A 19,672-nucleotide genomic window follows, 5' to 3' on the forward strand; every position below is an offset into this window, starting at 1 on the left:
GACACAAGATGGGGGTCGCTAACAACAACGCGGTGAATTGTGGGAAGAGTATTGCGCTAGCTAGCGTCTTGTAGTCGCCGCTGCCGGGACGAAACTGTTAAAAAAATACATTTCCCAGCAAGCCTTTTTGCACTTTCAGTCAAGTGAGGCGGCGAACAGTTGAGAGGCGTAAACATAGCGCCTATAAAATGTTTGGTGTTGCGTTACAGGAGCACGTCCTGTGTTTACTGTGGCGAACTCACCCTTTGCTACTTGTACGCTAACAGCGAGTAAAACTGTAAGACGCAGTCACACAGTGAGTTGTCAATGTCAACTGTTGAATATGTGAGGAAACTTTCAACTGTTATCGAGGATTCCTTGCACATTGGCTAGCTTACACGGCGGTCATTTATCTTAAAAATAAAAGAGAAAGTTTTTGTTATGCTACAAGGTTAAACTAAGCCTCGCTGTAGGTCTAAATGTTTTAGATAAGTGGTGACGAAGCAAATAACTTCGGCACCATCTCATCAGGACGCCATTTCACAAGGCTCAGTGTACGTCGACTTATTCTGTTGTATTTTCCGCCATCTAGTGGAGCGTTGAGGCCACAGCGAGCCTTACTGTACCAGACAGACTACTTGTTCACATTCTGCCGCATATATTACGGCAGTATAAAGTCACACAATGTAATTTGGTTTAAAAAACTACGTTTTACCTGTGTGGAATTAAAGATCCTGCAAAAAAAAAAAGACTAAAAATATTATGTTATTAACGTCTACTGCTTAGGAGTGGTTATTCATTTGAATAACCATACATATTCAAATGGAAAATGGTATTTCTACATATCGGAAGTCTCAGTGCTTAAAGGATTATAGTTTATTTAAACTGTCAACTTTGTTAGGATCAACCATTCCTTAAGGCAAATATCTAATCAGCTAATCACATGGCAGTGATTCAGTGCATTCAGGCATGTTTATATGGTCGAGATGACCTGCTGAAGTTCAAACAGAGCGTCAGGATGGGGAAGAAAGTAATTTAAGCAGCTTTGAACAAGGCATGGTTGTTGGTGCCAGATGGGCTGATCTGAGTATTTCAGAGATTGTTTATCTAAACTGTGTCTGTCTCTATATGTTTGCCTTGTAACAGACTGGCGACTTGTCCAGGATGTAACCTGCCTCTCTGTGCATGTTAGCTGGGATAGGCACCAGCCCCCCTACGGCCCTGAATTTTGGTAAGCAGAACAAGATGACTGGATTACCTACTAGGATATTCCCTCACACTCATCTCCAGGGTTTGTTGATGCCAGAGGAGAATACCCAGGCTGGTCTGCACTAACAGGAAGGCAGCAGTAACTCAAACAATTGTTGCAACCAACATATTCAGAAAAGCATCTCTGAATGTGAACATGTTGAACCTAGATGCAGATGAGCTACAGTAGCAGAAGAGCCCATTGGGTGTGACTCCAGTCAGCTAAGAACAGGAAATGGAGGCTATAGTTAACTAACAATGTTCCCTGGTTTGATGATGTATATTTAACTTGTGAGACAAAACCTTTAATGTTGCATTTAAATGGCTCTCCAATTTCATTTCTTCCTCCTTTAAAAAAAGGGCCCTTCCCCTGTATTCATAAGGAATTACCAAATGGCCCAAACCTGATTTGTAATATTCTAAACTGAGGTATATTTTACACCTGAATTGAGAATGTAAATTAGTCTCAATAGGGAAGTTTATTGGATCATAAGAAGAAGGCTCTGAAATGTAAATACTATTAGTAAACATTTCTATCAATAAAACATAAGCACAATTTTTACTGTATATACACTAAGTTAGTAACAGCCAAAGAAGAGTGTGTTTTAGTGATCTCAGACTGTAATTACTACAAGGTTAAAGAACAAGCCTAAAATATGTACAAAAATAATAATGCATACAAAGTAAATGCATTCAGAAATGGAGTTTAATTGGCATGATGTATCCTTTACATAGTATTCTGTAGATTAAAAATGGGGGGGGAAAGAGGACTGCATTCAGTTTTTGTTCAGTTGCTCCACAGACATGTAAAAGGAATCAGATTATTGCTGACATCATGTTCCTTGATTCCAGCAAAATGGAAAAACCTCATGCTCAGCCCGTTGGCTCAGGTTGTTACTAAAGAGCTGAAAATGAGAACTGGAGTGTATTTTTAATATAAATTCCTCCCTATTCCTACTATGCTTGTACTGAACCTCTGGACTTAAAAACATGAAAGAACATGTTGAGATGGCTGAATTATACAGAAGCTGCTCCCAACACGAAATACCACAAATATTAAAGTGTTTGCAATTAGATGATCCATTGACATTTTAATATTAAAAAAAAAAAAAGGAGGGGGTGGAGGGACAAGAAAAATACTTGTGTATTGATTCTGATCTGAACTTCTTCAGAAATCTAGCAAACCCCTATCCATTCACATACAAACCATGCAGTGCAAAACTTTTTTTTTGTCATCAATTCCCTGATTTCATTATGTCATCTATCGCTGTCCTTAAAAATAAGGGGAAACCCTGTTAATTTGCAGACAGATGTATTGTAAAAGGCGACCGGCAGCCGTTCAACTCCACTGTTTCTTCATCTGACAATTTCATATTGCAACTTTAAAAGCAATACAGTAGAAAATAATGAAAATATTCTGTGCACATAAAGCTCGTGAGCACTGGACTACTGGTGAAGGGTGGCTGATCAGGTAACAAAGACCACTGAAGTGAAGAGACACACTGGTTACACCTCAGAAATCCAACAATACTTTACACATTTGGACTTTACCTTGAAACAACGGCCACTTTAAAGCCACACTCTTAACAGTGCAAACTATATTTAGGAATAAAAATATTTAAAAATCCTGACTCAGTGAATACACTAAAATCAGTGCTCAAATCTTTTGAAATAGAGAATGCATCCTTTTTCGTTGAGAGTTCCATCAAATCTTGTCCGAATGTGTCGGTAAAGCTGTCAAAGAGGCAGATTTTCAGGTGGCTCAGTCAAGAAAATTGCTGAAAAAGTCCCCCAGAATAAAGCCTTTTTTTTTTCTCTTTTTTTTTTTTTAAAGTAAGGTATAAAAGAAAACTTTAAACCCTGAAGTGTAGGCATAGTATGTACGCACAGTAAAAAACAATGATGTGTGTGTGGGGGGGGGGGGGGGGGTACACCTGCAGTTTAACCTTTTCTCTATAAACGCTGGGTATTGCTTCGTCAAAAGCTTGGGTGACACAAGTATAAAAGTAAAGTGTATAATACAATGCACGTTATGAGCAAAGATCATTTCACACACTTCTGCAAAAGAAAAAGAGACATGTGGTGAGTCATCTCTTGATATAAATCACACACATCAAAGCACTGACATGTAAAGATGTAAATTAATCGTTTATGAGCCGAGCGCCTCTAGAAAAAACAAAAAAAACAAAAAAACAGTTAACACTGTCAAAATAATACAAAACAGGAAACCAGAAAATATCCACCAGCTGCAAATTTTGACAGTAAATTTATAAGACCCACATGAATAAAATGCAGTTAAACGCGATTCTTCTTTAAATTCAACCTTCTTCAGTATAAACAAAATATACATTAAAGAGAGAGACAGTACAGGCGTTAGCCCCAACTCTTAAATTCACAGTTAGCAATTAAATGTCAGCATTTTCGGTACAGTGAGAAGTGCATGAAAGAAGTCAGGACTACATAGTAACGACATAGAGGACACTCCAGGGGGTGCTATAGTCTAAGAAAAGCAGAAGGAAAAAAAAAAAAAGTATTGCACATGATTTTAATGTTGGACGCCTCCTTCCCTCCCGCCCTTCCTCCTGTTTCTCTAAGCTGTTTCCAAAGTCCCAGCAGGTGTAGTAATGATGGAGCTTCTGATGACATAGTGAGCTCAGAACAATCAACCCTGCATCCTGGCACAAAAGCTGTCCGTAAGGGCTAGAGGAGTCTGGTGTGACAGCGTAATAAAGAAGAGGAATAAAAACATGTCCACTGAGACAAGTCTACTGGTGTTATTGACATACCAAGGTACAGTTACCCTCGGTAGATGACACAAGTGTGCCAATCAATCGCAAACGAGAAAACTGGTCTGCTATCCAATCGCCACAGAACTGAGTGCCTGCCTGAGAGCTCAGCAGAGAGGTTTTAGAGATAGTCGAGCAAATTCCACACAGGGCGGGGGCAATGTGAATCGGCTGGAGTCTTTGTGTGCTACTACATGGATGGAGTAGTGGGTGTCTGCGTCTTGTGGCGTAGTACCGACTCAGTTGTGTGGGACTTGAAAAGGCATTTCAGAAGACATGGCCTTATTGTAGAAACGGGCACCATTTTACTGTCCAGCACTTAAGGTTCTCAGTGGAGGAGAGCGCCGGTTGGGCACTGCTCGAGACAGTGGTGGTCTACTATGGTCTGTGAAACCTAGAAAGATATATTTAAAAAAAAAAGAGAGGTTTTGAAGTTTCAAGAAGAAGTCGGCACGTGCGTGCCAATATTTTTGGCTGCATTTGAAGTGATATCAATCATGCAAGCTGGTAGTTTGTACCTGGTTAAATGGCGACTTGATTCGTGCACTTCCATCTCGTTGCTCTTGAAATCGTTGAGTTCCTTCCTTATAGCTGCCTGCAGAGGACAAAGAGGAAGAAGACTGAGCGAAGCTGCAAAGGCTTAGCTCACAAACGGCAGCCTTTAAGCCCCGACTCCTTTTAGTATGCTTCATGCATTATTTATGCTCATCTCAAAGCCATGAATGAGTCTTCTGAATTCTTTTCTCTCATCACAGGAACCTTCAATTTCCCCCTCTTGAGACTTCTAACAGCCCTAACATAATTTACAATCTGTTGATGATTTACTTGGATAGATTCCTCTTTAAATAGCATTAAGTTTTGATAGCATTGATTTATACAGGACAGATAAAGAGAATACAGTTAAATGGAATTTTTAGATTTGACCATGACAGCTGTATTTTTAGAACATCAAAGCGATATCTACTTTTTTACAGTCTTTGGATCCAAAGCTCCAAATAAAGCAGATTTCAGAGTGGGGAAAAAACCCTGCAGTGATCTGAATGCATCAGCAGGGGGCACTGTGGTGTAATTTCACCAATTGGGCCTCACCAAAGCAAGCTTTTGAGTCCAAACCAGCGGGTAGTGAATCATGGCTTCTGTATATAAAAATGGTACGATACAATCTTTTTTAATGACCTTACATCCCCTCTACAATGTCACAGCATGTAACAGAACCCCGGTCAGGTGATTGCTTCTACTATTCAACGTGACGCAAGGGGATGTCTTCTGCCTCAGGGAGGATGCGTCCACAGCAGGAGACCAAACAAAATTCTGTGTTCGACGGCAGAAGTAGCAAACCAAAAAAAACCCCAACAAAATAAAACTTCAGCACAGCAGCGTTGGGGGGCTTCTTGAGGCACTGCTTGTCCAATTACACTCTTATGTAAGTGGAGATGTTGCATAACCAAAATGCTGAATCCTTATGATTTCTCACATTTCACATGAGTGGACCTCAGGTGTGCCCGTAGTGTTTAGGACAATGCAGAATATCTGCTCAGCAAACTCTACAGCTCATTAAAAGTCTTAGATCACGGGACAGTGAGCAGCAGGGTTGCTTCAGGGTGTTTCACAAAGGCAAACCAAACAACAGAGTTGGACTTTTCATTATGAAAGAGGAGGAACACACCCTTCTGCTACTACAGGGAGTGCAGAATTATTAGGCAAGTTGTATTTTTGAAGAATAATTTTATTATTGAACAACAACCATGATCCCAATGAACCCAAAAAACTCATTAATATCAAAGCTGAATGTTTTTGGAAGCAGTTTTTAGTTTGTTTTTAGTTTTAGCTATTTTAGGGGGATATCTGTGTGTGCAGGTGACTATTACTGTGCATATCTCACATTTGATGATGGACCACAGGTTCTCAATGGGGTTCAGATCAGGTGAACAAGGAGGCCATGTCATTAGTTTTTCTTCTTTTATACCCTTTCTTGCCAGCCACGCTGTGGAGTACTTGGACGCGTGTGATGGAGCATTGTCCTGCATGAAAATCATGTTTTTCTTGAAGGATGCAGACTTCTTCCTGTACCACTGCTTGAAGAAGGTGTCTTCCAGAAACTGGCAGTAGGACTGGGAGTTGAGCTTGACTCCATCCTCAACCCGAAAAGGCCCCACAAGCTCATCTTTGATGATACCAGCCCAAACCAGTACTCCACCTCCACCTTGCTGGCGTCTGAGTCGGACTGGAGCTCTCTGCCCTTTACCAATCCAGCCACGGGCCCATCCATCTGGCCCATCAAGACTCACTCTCATTTCATCAGTCCATAAAACCTTAGAAAAATCAGTCTTGGGATATTTCTTGGCCCAGTCTTGACGTTTCAGCTTGTGTGTCTTGTTCAGTGGTGGTCGTCTTTCAGCCTTTCTTACCTTGGCCATGTCTCTGAGTATTGCACACCTTGTGCTTTTGGGCACTCCAGTGATGTTGCAGCTCTGAAATATGGCCAAACTGGTGGCAAGTGGCATCTTGGCAGCTGCACGCTTGACTTTTCTCAGTTCATGGGCAGTTATTTTGCGCCTTGGTTTTTCCACACGCTTCTTGCGACCCTGTTGACTATTTTGAATGAAACGCTTGATTGTTCGATGATCACGCTTCAGAAGCTTTGCAATTTTGAGACTGCTGCATCCCTCTGCAAGATATCTCACTATTTTTGACTTTTCTGAGCCTGTCAGGTCCTTCTTTTGACCCATTTTGCCAAAGGAAAGGACGTTGCCTAATAATTATGCACACCTGATATAGGGTGTTGATGTCATTAGACCACACCCCTTCTCATTACAGAGATGCACATCACCTAATATGCTTAATTGGTAGTAGGCTTTCGAGCCTATACAGCTTGGAGTAAGACAACATGCATGAAGAGGATGATGTGGACAAAATACTCATTTGCCTAATAATTCTGCACTCCCTGTATGAGCGTGTCATAAGAAGCACAGAAGCAGAGCTTAAGAGTGACAAATCAAATTAGGGAAGGGGGAATCTTGAGAATATCAGAGATTATCTAATTTTAACAGTAAGATTAGTAAACTGACCTTATCAGCTGCAGTGAGCCGGGTCCAGGGCTTATCTGCCCGCCGGTCGTAGTCCTGGGCATCTGACACCTCCACATAGTCACTGAATCGAATGAGGATTTTGGCCTGTCTCAGTTCCTCTACAGTGGGCCTCTGGCTCAGCTGGAGCGAAATGAGGAAAATTAAAAACATATATTACATTTCTCATAGAAAGTCTTCAGCCTGCATTGTTTTTTCTTATGCAGGAGGAAGAGTGAGGAGGTCAAGAAACCAGTCCTGATATTTTATTGTGTTGAAAAAGTCTCAAATTAACATTTCAGTTTCTGCTTGACACCGATTACTTTACTCAGATACTGATCATAATTCTCATAAGAAAGTGAGGTTATAAAGGAAACCCATAGAACTTTATTTTAGTTTAAGAAGCAATAAGCAAAATTTAACAAACAATGGATTAGATTAGAGTACCTGCACGTCTATCTTCAGCTGCACAGGGTGCTTTTCATTACTCTAACCTCTCTCCTCTCAGGTACACCCAGCAAAAAATAAGAAAGATGCAAGGGCAGACATACTAAAGCTGTCAAATTGGAAATCTGTGGTTTTATGTAGTTAGTCTTCAGCAAAGTAAGTTATTTATAACATGCTGCACACACATAGTGATGCATGAATATTTCAGGAACATGGAACCATAACAGCATAATGAAAAGCTCCCACTGCCTCATGTAGAATCTCATATATAACCTTTAAAATGGGTGCTGTGGCTCTACGCCTGAGTGTAGATCTATTTTTTTGTGAGGTAACGTCTCCTTCCTTACTTATGAGGTGTCTTTCGGAACGGCTAGACTCAGGTCCTTGCCTGATGAAGTGATGAAGTATTACAACACCCTGCTGTTTAAAAAGCCTGGTTCTTCCATTACTTGGTTTACACATTTGCATAACAAGTGAAAGATCCACAGTTTGATCCTGGAAGGAGACACAAATCCCTTTGGGGTTGTGTCAGAAAGGGCATCTGGTGTAAAAATCTGCCAAATCAAACATGAGGAGCTACCCACTGTGGCGGCTTCTTGTGAGTAAGGGAGCAGCCGGAAGTAGATTTAGATTAATTCCCTTTAATAGCGCTGAAGCAAAAGGGATGACATGACATTTTATTTTACAGTTTTTCCTCCTCGTTCACATATTCTAAGGAGTCATGGTTAGAGTACATATCTTTTACTTGATTTCTTGAGAATTGGGTAGCACTACTTTTTGAAAAAATAGCTCGGTTATGTTGGTTATTTTGACCTTGGTTCACCTTGGAGTAAATCGCTTTCAGTTACAGCCATGTTTCTGATTACAACTTCAAAAAAAAAAAACAAAAAAAAAAAAAAACCTTCTCTCTATTCTTGCATTTTTAAAAACTTGCATATTTTAAAGTATATATCATCATTGGTATTTGTCCAACAGCTGAGAGGTTTTGTTTTGAGAAGCATATCTGCAGGTGAGCAGAAAGTGTTATTCTTTAATTTGACAGGGATGGGAACATGCTCAACACCTCCCTATGGGGTCTAAGAGTTTGGCATCCAACATGTTGAAGGGACAAGGGCAACAAGGGCATCAGTGTCTCCTGAGGGAACCTGAGAAGTACCAACACCAGGCCCACGCATACACACACACTCCATTTCATCAGATGACTCACTGTCATAGTGTTTGTTTATCCTGGCCAACAACTTGCCCCTTCAAGTGCCAAAAGAGCAAGTGTGGGTTCACACTTTTGGAGCTATTTTGGACTCACCTTTCGCGTGAGCCTTCGTTTTATCTCCCTTTTCTCCTCCATTTCCTCCTGCTCATTGCGAGCTGCAAAGAATGAAAGGATGAAGTGTTAACCTTTGAATACAGGCATCCGTACAGTGGGGCTCTTTGTGAAATAAGTACAAGCGTGCCGCTTGCTTAAAATGCCTCATTTGTTCCACACTTAACTGGATAAGTCCCTTAAAGCTTAAAAAGCTTCCATCATTGGCTGTTTTATGCTTTTAGGAGAGGTTAGGCATGAGGAGTGACTGATTGCTTTGTTTCTTTCACATTGTCCCAGAGCTTTTCAAATGTATATAGTTCTCTTTTGCTGATTACATCAAGTTCTTATTCCTCACTAAATTCCTGTATGTGTTGTCCTGCAGATTCCACTGGAATCACAATGACAAACAAAACAAAAAGATAAGTTAAAACGAGAGACAAGAGTAAACAAGAAGCACACTGGGACACTGCTGTTTGCAAAAAGCTTCACCAGTCAGTCTGTATTTATGCTTGTACTAAACACACACTCCATTTCCAGTACTACTTGCAGTTTGGGATTTTAGATGTTGCTTCATTACAAAATAAAGTCCCGTTTGTTTAACCTTGGTTTTGTATGTGTGTGAGTGACAGGGAGGACATGACTTGTCAGTCATAAATTGTTACTTTGTCTTTTTCCCCCTTGTACTGTTGCCAATCATCCAAGAGCCTCTGGGAAAGCAGGAACTGATAGTAAATCAGTCTTTGATGTGAGATCTGCAGAGTCCCAGGAAACAGAACTGCTTCTCTCTGATACTGCATGTGTTTGAGCTAAGAAAGCAGTCTCTGTGGACATGACTCCTCGGGGAACCCTGCTACCTTGCATGACTTTCACAAAAAGGCAGATCGAGGAGGAACAAAAGAAAGAGATGCATGTCCACGAGCACTCACATAACAGGGTCTCATAATAATCATTTAAAAAAAATTAATAAAAAAATGTAAAAAAAAGAAAAGAAAAGAAATTTCCACGCTGCCCTTCATGCAGTCAGCATGCACAAGAAGGCAGCTACAAATGTGGGCCATGTGTTGCTAAAACGCAACGTTTGAGGGACCTTTTTGCACATTTTTAGCTATGTAATGTTAAATACACACGTTTAAGATACTCACGTTTGAGGATGTTCCTTTGCTCTAGCTCCTCAGCTGTGGGTCTCTGACTCAAGCGTCTGATGAGAAACAGAAATCCACAGTCAGCACACAATCAGAGAAAGGAGGTCAGCGAGGAAAGTCTGAACCAATATGGGAGCAGTTTTGAGATTATCACATTTAAAAAAAGAAAATACATCCAAATATTTTACAGGTTTTTCTCATTAAGAGGACTTTAACAGTCACGGGGTTCAATTAATGTTCGCATCAAACATCTGAATGACTTTGAAAACATGACTTTGTTAGTGCCAGACAAGCTGGTTTGTGGATCTCTTGGGATTTTCAGCCACAAATGTCTCTAGAGTTCAGAACCGTATGGGGGGGGAAAAAAACCCAGTGAGGAGCAGTTCTACAGAGGGGAAACATCTTGGTGATGAGAGGCCACAGAACAGCTAGCCTGGTACGGAAAATCCACTCCCAGCAAGTGCAGCTGAGAGCAGCAAAGCACCTCAGAATGCAATTTCAAACTTTGAGGCCAACAGGCTGCAATAGAAATCTGAGGGTGCAGTGGGCAGAGGCTCACAAAAACTTAAGCACAAATGCAAAGACAGTTAAGAAATAAATGTAATCAGAATTTCTGATCCACATCATCAAACCATGGACCAACCTTACTTTGTGGATTGGAGGTTTGAGGAAAAAATAAATTTAAAAAATTCCTTTAACTTTCACTGTTTGACTGCCATTGTGTGTATGAGTATCATTGCTGACCAAGTTGATCTTTTCTTCCTACAAATTACTGATGGCTACTTCCAGCTTGATGATGCACCTTGTTACAAAGCTAAAGTCACCACTAACTGGGCACATCAGCGTGGCAGTGAGTACAGTCACCTCAATAACCTCATTAGTCACCAGATCCGAATCCACAACACCTTTGGGATGTTTTATAAGGGGAGATCCGCAATGTGAATGTGCAGCTGCCAAATTTGCAGAACTGATGTGATGCAGTCACGTCACACATGAAAATTCAGGGTATTTTGAGAGGACAAGAAGTGTTCCAAAACAGTATAGTTCAGGAAAAAGCTGCTAAGCTCATTTTTTTTCTCCCCTACATTCTGCAGAGCATTCACTTCCCAGCTTTGACATAGACTCCCGACAAGTTTATCTTATTGACACGTTGGCTCACAGAACGAGCACTTTTATATAGTGCTGGGAATAAGTCGCGTAGAGTAAGTTTAGAGTAAAATGCATTCTCAAACTGAACTGAATACAAATGACCTCAATTCTCATTCTTCCTTGTGTCCTGTAGAAGTTATTTATGAGCAACAGAGTTGTATATTGTTTTAGTTGAAAGGCTTTTATCTTATTTAAGCTCTTGCCTCATGACAGCTTGACAGGTGAAAATCCAAAAACCTCACTCATTCATGATCACCAATCCCCACAATGACTCAATGATAAAGCAGTGATGGGATGCAGGAATAAGGCTAAAAGCAAAGCCTGATACCCCAAACCACCAAACTCTTATCTGATGCTGTATCAGGAAAATATGACTGTGACACCTTCAGCTGCTGAGTAAAAAGGTCATTACAAATTTACTGCATACAGCACCTACACAGCAAAAAACAGAATAGCCAGATATGCTTTTTATTTTATTTTATACAACATCAGAGTAGATGTGCTGTGTACAGGTTATCTCTAGTATGCTTATTAAGTGGCTGGAAGTACTAAGATGCACAAAGTCAGTCACTCAAAATACTTTCAGCTGGAGACTCTTACAATAGCAATCTATCCAAAACAAGTGGTGGTAGATCTGTCTTTGAGCACTGGATCAATGATTGACTCAGTTTCTTTAGATCTGACCTGTTACTGCTCATCAAAATAAGAGCCTGTAGCCAGACATAGTTCTGTGCAAAGAAAGGTCCAGGCACTAAATCCCAGACTGGGCTTTTGGATATCTCAGCATGGATTGAAGATTATGTAGTAAGCTCCATTTACTTTTGAACCTTTTACCAGTTTAAGTGATGCAAAGAATAGAGATGGTGAAGGTAGATGAGTTTAAATACCTGGGGTCAACCATGTAAAGAAAATGCAGATAGTGAGGTGCATAAGAGAGGTGAAGAAGAGTTTGCAGGCATGGTGGAGTGGATGGAGATGAGTGACATTAAAATATATAGTTAGTGCTATATTTTTATTGTTACATGTTACATGAAAATATGAATACAGTCATTAAATCCAGCGGAGAAAGAAAAAAAAAAACAGCATAAAACCGTGCGTTTATTAACTTTATGAAGGGTAAAAGCACTTCATTTTACTTTCCATACTTTTCCCAGTGAATCAGGTCAGCAGAACTAAGCTGAGGTCAGCGTGTCCTAGATCAGCATTATCATAATCAATTCTAACTGGCCTGGCACAAGCAACTACTTTAAAGGACACAATGCCGCTGGTAATAAAGAGTGAAATGGGAAAGTGTTTGTTAGGTGATACTGTATAAAAGACGCTGTTACAGAGCTGGAACATGAGAACTAAGCAGACAGTATGTCTGAGAACATGTACTGTGCTGCCTTCACAGTGAGGAGTAGTGCCAGTGTCTCTAGGTAATACTCCGTCAGTGCCGCATCTCATATCGAATTGCACTATTCAGATTTTCATTTTTACCGAGTAGCTGGTGGTTTCTTTGCCCCCTTACCACATCATTACATCCGCTTTATTTAGTCGCGCATGTTCATAAAGCCCAGTGAAATCAAATGAGACCAAACATTGCGTTGTTTGATCTGCTCAGTTACTAGAATTCACATTCATGACCTCAACATATGTATATACATTCCTACGACTTGCACACACGGCATCACTGCAGTGTGTGTAAACTGCTGATATGAAGCGGCTTGCGCGGTGCTGCTGTGTGGAGGAGTCGGGTGGAGATAGTTTGGCACATGCATCACTGTGGTGATTCAGTGAGCGAGGCATGGAGTCAGGCAGGAGAGGAAGAAAGTGAGAGAGAGACAGGGTTAGAGAGAGAAATGGAGAGAGAGAGAGCACTCGAGAGAGAGAAGACAAGAGCAGGGAAAAAAAGGAGGAGGGGGGAGTTTGATGCATCACTGAAATTAGGTCAGCTCCATTTTCAGAGACTCGTTTTAACGAAATAAAGCGTTTATCCTTATCGGATATTGGGAAGGAAAAAACTGAAAGGATAGAAAAGACTGAATAAAAATAAGACTCACATGGGCTTTGGACTGAGTCACAATACTGTTAAGCCAGGACATTAGGAATTGTCAGCCCAAAGTAAAACAAATGCTTGCAATGGCTGAGAAAAGCCAGTGCTGTTGCCCAACAGCTGTTATCGGGCTGGCTACAGCAACATCAGCCAGGCCCGCTGGAAATATCTGTCCCAGAAATTGTGGCTGTATTGTAATTGTATTCAGGCTAAGAAGAAAAGCATGTGCGTATGATTCTCACCTTGTGAGTTTGGTGCCTATCTGCTGCCTAGATTCCAGTCTCTCCTCATCTGTCTGCATGGGCAGGATGTTTTTCTCCTCCAGTTCCCTCTTAGATGGACGGTTACTCAGCTTGATGGCCAAAGAGTCTTTTCTTAGTACCTTCTGAGCCAGTGTACCTAAATTTGAAATGCAAAATGTTAAAATAGTTATGGTTAATAGGTATTGGTATGGTAAAAATAAGTATACGAAAATGGGGTTTAATGTACTGATCTTTGCTGTTTTAAATATTTTATACCATGGATTTAAAACAATAGCTCTCTAACATTATGTTCCTTCCATGCATTCTGCACAGTTCAGCAGTTTTTCCAAGAGAATATGCATCAAAGTTTTGGCTGATAATTAAATTCTAGATACATTTCTGTGAATCTTTCGGCCCTACTTTGAAGGTTAGTTTAAATCTGAGTTCCAAGAGCCTTCATGTGAAATAAGGAGCCCTGACAATTATGATCAGTCAAACAAACAGTCTCTATGTCTGCAAACATGAGCTGTCCAAACAAAAACAGTAAGTAGAAGTAAGTAAGTAAAATTTATTTATATAGCGCTTTTCACAGATAAAAATCACAAAGTGCTTTACAACACAGAAAATGGGAATATAAAAACAATATAACAGTAAATAAAACAATGTAAAACAATAAAACTATAAAAACAGCATAAGAAGAAATTAATCAAATGCTTTTCTAAATAAAAATGTCTTCAGCTGTTTCTTAAAAGAATCAATGGAGTCCGTGCAGCGAGGAGACAGTGGGAGAGAATTCCACAACCGTGGTGCCACAGTCTGAAAGGCCCGATCACCACGAGTTTTAAAATGAGTGCGTGGTACCACCAGTAGTCTCTGATCTAATGACCTTAAAGCCCGAGAAGATGTATGTGGTTTCAGCAGGTCAGATAAATCTTGAGGAGCCTGACCATGCAGGGCCCTAAAGGTTAGAACTAAAATTTTAAACTGAAACCTAAAATTTACAGGCAACCAGTGAAGGGAGGCCAAGACTGGAGTGATATGCGAACAGAGAAAGACACTTCTGCTGCTAAGGCACCCTGTTTCTCAAATGCCCTACCTGTGACTTTAATTTGACTTACAACTAGTGCAGAACAAAATGCACATGTTTGGAGAGGTCACACTGCAGCTCGAGTGAGCAATTCACAGAAAGAATGGGGTGTGTTAACAAAATATGCAGCTCATGCACACCACCAACAGCAGTTAGCTTCAATAACTGCACAGAATTGGTCCTATGTTTATGCATGAACAATGCTACATAAAACCATAGTATGATTTAATTTATATGTCTAGAAAAGTTTAATTATACATGACATATTATGATATCATGTTGCCTAACAACCATCTGACAACAACTAAAAAACACAGACCAAGCAATACTGTAGCACAGGTATGTTATAGTTATCTCAACTGACATTAATCCTTAGCTTAACATTTACTGTTATTTTTGGTATTTCATATAACACACACTAACTAAACGAGGCATGCCCCAGTGTGTATGTGTGCGTCACAGTTAATTATCACAAAAAGAAGCCTAAAGTGAGCTACATAATCAAACTAGATCCCCAGCTTTATACCTGCCAAGTATAAAACAGATCACATTTTATAGTTAAATAAAAAAAAAATAAAAATAAAAAACAGGGATTTTTAAATGTTTTGGGTGCATAGTTTTAAAAAAATAAATAAATAAATAACCAACCGTACTTGATAAACTAAATCAAAATAACATCCTCAAAAGTCAGACAGTAATAGCTTAAGGGACAGATCAGGCATCTGCTGATGAGCATAGTGCAGTAGTGCAATTTCACTACTCTGTGTTACCATGACAGCTGCCACTTACTTGTAAATATTGAGTCGTCATCTTCATCATCGTCTTCATCGTCATCCACATCATCATCCTCATCCTTATACATGCTGGGTAGATCTTCATAGTCAGATTCATTAGGCAGGTTCTCCTTATCGTCCTCGTAGTCGATGATCACAGATGGCACTTCTCTTCTTTCTAAGGGGGCACACTGACCACCGCCGTGCAGAGCAGAGCTAGAGGAGCGAAAGGGAGATAAGTTATGATGGTTCTGAGCCAAGCATGAATATTAATAGACTGAACAATTTCCAACAAAAAACGAATGCTAAACAAATAACAAAAAGATGATATTTTATGTGCGTATCACAAACATTGGGTTGTTGTGTAATGCCTAAAAGAAATTTGGGAACACACTACTTTCAGACATAAACATGAGGATGGCGTCACTATTCTGTGAAAGACTACCAATAGCTAATAAGTTCAACAAGTTAAAGTCACTTCTCAATACAAATATAAAAAAAAAAATCAACAGGGCATATCATTAAAAGACTTACGGAATAGAGAGAAATCTCTCTGCACAAGGTACAAGGCCAAAGATTAAGACTGAATGGCTTTTACAGCACCTTTAGCCCCTGAGATAGGACTGCAAAAAATGTAATATTAATGAAATAAAAATATTAATATTTCAAAAAAATATATAAAAAACAAAAACAGATAAATAATGCTCAGCAGCATTTCTAAAACCACTGTTAGGAAGCATGGTTCATCACTGCAAACAGCACTTCAAGAATGTCATTTCTACCATGTAAAAGACAAAACGTTCATTTAATGGGAAGTATGGTAAAGTGAAAAACTGCCCTGTTGTCTGACCAATTAAAATAAGAAATACTTTGTCAACCTCACCATGCAATTCAAAAGCCAACTCCAATTTGGAGAAATATGTGCTGCCAAATACTGACATCTTTTTGAGGGAAGGCTTATCTTATTTTAGCAAGACAATGCCATATCACAACATATACACGTATTACAAAACCACAGCTCAGTAGCTAAAGAGTCCATGTGCTAAACTGGCCAGCTTACCTGCTGTTTAGACCTATCACACACTGAAAACAGCTGGCAGGTTATGAAATGGGGAAAAAAATATGACACTGAAAATTGAAATCCCTAACAAGCAAGACAGACCTTAAAACAGTAAAAATTGTCTCCTTAAATATATATTTTAAAAAAATGTTATATTAGAACCATTGTAAAATAGATTATTTGAAAGTCATTGCACTGTGCTCTTGTTTACATTTTACACAGCATGCCGACTTTTCTTGGAACAGGGTTGTGACAGATTAGGATGGCCATATTATTTGGCCTTGCTAAAAGGGTGAATTTATGAAAACCCTGAGCCAGAAAATCCAGTTGAAATGGGGAAGATCATCATATTTCATCTCCATTATCTTTCAGCATTTTTTTTTCTTAAATTCATACAGTATTATTAAAACAATAGCCCGCACAAAACCCAGAAAATGAAAATGGCTCAAAAACAATAAATTGGCTTTGGGCTTCTGGTGCAGAACATAATGATAGCTTAGTGGGTTTTTAATCCAAGTATAAAGCGAGGGGAGATACACTGTGTAACTGGAGCTGAAAGAGAACTTCAGTACAAAAAGCCTGAATACCAACTAACTGCATTTCTGCGAAGCCCTACGCAATACCATGCAATTCTCTGAGCTGCACAGAAGGAAAAAAAGAGTAACGGATTATACAACTTGCATTATTAACAGCAGCCTGACGAGAATAAACTTCACTTTCACAAGCAGTCACCGGTTGGCACTAGCAAGCAGCAGTGACATATATGACAGATTCATTAATAACGGCCTAGCTGAAGGTTGTTATGATGGGACACTGATGTAACCACGTCAGGCTTTCAGACTAATTGTGAGCAACATCAGGGCCATTACTTCCTTATCCCTACTCGAATAGCTTTGGTGAAAAAGAGATCCTAATGTAAGAGGTTACATAATGTGCAATCCGCTATCATGTCCCTTTTCTCCAAACATGAAGAAATGCAGCTCTTGTAAAGAGCAGCTGGTCATGTTATGTCAGGCCAACTGTTGGAGGGACGCCTACTCCATGCGCCTGTGCCCACACATACACACATTTACTTCAAAATTAGGCCATGCTGCCCTGTGAGGCAGTGTGCCGATTTAGACCTGTATGGTAGTGCTACAGAGCTGGCAGGATGCGACCTCAATAACACAAGAGCAGATCTGAAAGTGGCAGACACAGTGCCACAAAAACAAATACTAATAAAAGAGGACACTCTATGCTAATGACATTTCTCAGTGATTACTCTGATTAGACCTGTTCTAGGGACAGCTTTTAGTAACAAGACATTCATTACTCCATAATGACCAGAAACTCATCAGATAAAAAAAAGAAAAAAGAAAAGAAATCAATTCTTTGTAGAAGAAAAATGTCACTAGCAAACGCAAGGGAAAATCTGCATTAAACGCTATACTAATATTAGCCATGTAACTGTAAAGCCACCTGCCTAAAACTGCAGATCCCCTTTTTGCTGCTAATAAAGAAGCTCTTTTCTGGTGCACAGACTCCATAAGACCTCTTGGAAAGTGTCCTCTCCTATCAGACACAAGGACTTTAGCATCAGATGCATTAAGTTCTACAAACTGTGATGCAGGGCCTGTATAGATGAGACTTTTTTAACAAATACCACTGATGTGTAATTGGAATGATAATCTAGAGGCCAAGTAAAAACAGTTCAGATCTTTGTGATGCTACACCATTTCCAAGCAACTGCCATCAGGAAATATTGCTTTAGTAATGGGGTGGACATGGTCTGCAGCATTGTCTATGTAGTTAAACTCTCTGTCATTTCTACGGTTTTACATATAAGGACATAATAAAAAGTTATCAGGTATTGCCAGGTTTTAAAATGAGGTAAATACCACCTTTAGCAGCAAGAACTTGAAGTAATCATTTTCTGCTTGACTTTATCAGCCTTTCACATTGTTGCTGAATGAATTTTGGACCATTTTTCTTTACAATTTTGCTTCAGTTCAATGAAGCTTGTGGGCATTTGTTTATGCACAGCTCTCTGAAGATACACTTCAGTCAGCTGAGGTCTGGACTTTGACTGGGCCTTAATTATTTTCTTTTTAAAGTCATTCCGTGGGTTTTCTGCTGTGCTTGGGATCATTGTCCTGCTTGACCCAATTTCAGCCAAGCTTTAGCTTTTGGACAGATGGCCTCACATCTGACTCTTACATTTCAGGAGTTTATGGTCAACTCAGTGACTGCAAGGTGGCCAGATCCTGTGGCTGCAAAAGAAGCCCAAATCATCACCCCTCCACCACCTTGCCTTACATGAGGTATTTGTGCTAATATGTTGTTTCGTTTTCATCAAACATGGCACTGTGCATTATGGCCAAGCATCTCTACTTTGGTCTTCTTTGTCCAAAAGACATTTTTTAAGAAGTCTTCTTCACATGCAACATTGCAAACCTAAGCTCTGCTCCCATATTTATTTATTTATTTATTTTAGATAGAAAGAGGCTTTCTACTGGCAGCTCTTCCAAATAAAACATATTCGTTAAGTCTTTTTCTAATTGAACTGTCATGAACTTTAACATTTAGCATGCCAACTGAGGCCAGTAAAGTATGAAATTTATCCCTCTGGGTTTTTTTTTTTTTGCTGACCACTGCATGGTCTGACCTTGGGATGAATGTGATAGGACACCCACTCCTGGAAACAGCAGCTCTCTTGAATATTTCATACTCTATATACTGTAGAATGATGAACATCAAATTAGGAATGGCCTCATAACCCTTCCCAGATTGATGCAGCAATAAGTGCTTCTTTAAGATTCATTACCACCCAAATTGCTGTTTTTATAGAGGTCCTCACACTTGCTGCCAATCAATTCATCAATTGCATTTGATTTGCAGCACCTAGCTGCTACTTACCCTCTTAATTCCCATGGAATCAGTAAGGCTGTACTTTGTTTTTCACTTACTGCTTTTGCATTTTTGCTTATTTTTTTTAAATAAATAGTGACATGTTGTACTATGTCTTTTATTACTGTTCATCTGAGGTTGTATTTACCTAATTTTAAGACCTGCTAAGGGCTCGATTATGATTATTATTATTTTATTACATTCTAAAACCTTGGGTTTGGGTGTACTTTGTTTTTACCATGACATATAATATGTGTATGCAGTTCTGGCATAACATTCCCTGAGAATCACCTCATCTTCTTCCCACAGTGCATCTTGCACTCATGTCTTCTACGGATAACCAATTCTCACACACCCAGGTGTCAACATGATGTAAAAGAAAATGTGACTCATCAGACCAGGCAGCCTTTCTGTTTTGCTCCCCGGGAAGGTTTTGGTGGTATATTCATGCATGTGAAGGTTCTCAGTCA

At 39.7% G+C, this 19,672-nt stretch overlaps 1 protein-coding gene and 1 long non-coding RNA gene across 7 annotated transcripts in view; one reads left to right on the forward strand and one right to left on the reverse strand.

Annotated features, from left to right (window-relative positions):
* The first annotated feature begins 90 nt into the window (after window positions 1–90).
* On the forward strand, window positions 91–18,748 carry LOC309693493. Of its 2 annotated transcripts, XR_014272656.1 has the most exons (3): window positions 91–295; window positions 1,126–1,210; window positions 18,520–18,748. It is a non-coding gene; the product is annotated as an uncharacterized lncRNA (long non-coding RNA). The 2 variants fall into 2 exon arrangements; XR_014272657.1 differs by lacking the exon at window positions 18,520–18,748 and having other exon boundaries at window positions 1,126–2,615.
* LOC309693491 (phosphatase and actin regulator 1-like) overlaps window positions 3,454–19,672 on the reverse strand; it is a 48,665-nt gene continuing 32,446 nt past the window's right edge. For all 5 annotated transcript variants that reach the window (XM_082512753.1, XM_082512752.1, XM_082512750.1 and 2 more), the window contains 7 exons: window positions 15,273–15,472; window positions 13,397–13,553; window positions 9,971–10,026; window positions 8,829–8,890; window positions 7,082–7,222; window positions 4,532–4,608; window positions 3,454–4,407 (listed from right to left, as the gene is read on the reverse strand). In XM_082512753.1, the coding sequence (XP_082368879.1) occupies window positions 4,392–4,407; window positions 4,532–4,608; window positions 7,082–7,222; window positions 8,829–8,890; window positions 9,971–10,026; window positions 13,397–13,553; window positions 15,273–15,472 (709 nt within the window). In that variant the 3' untranslated portion in view covers window positions 3,454–4,391. The remainder of the gene's footprint in view (window positions 4,408–4,531; window positions 4,609–7,081; window positions 7,223–8,828; window positions 8,891–9,970; window positions 10,027–13,396; window positions 13,554–15,272; window positions 15,473–19,672) is intronic.

Source organism: Aulonocara stuartgranti (assembly GCF_965226115.1).
Source record: "Aulonocara stuartgranti genome assembly, chromosome: 18".
Classification (NCBI taxonomy): Eukaryota; Metazoa; Chordata; class Actinopteri; order Cichliformes; family Cichlidae; genus Aulonocara; species Aulonocara stuartgranti.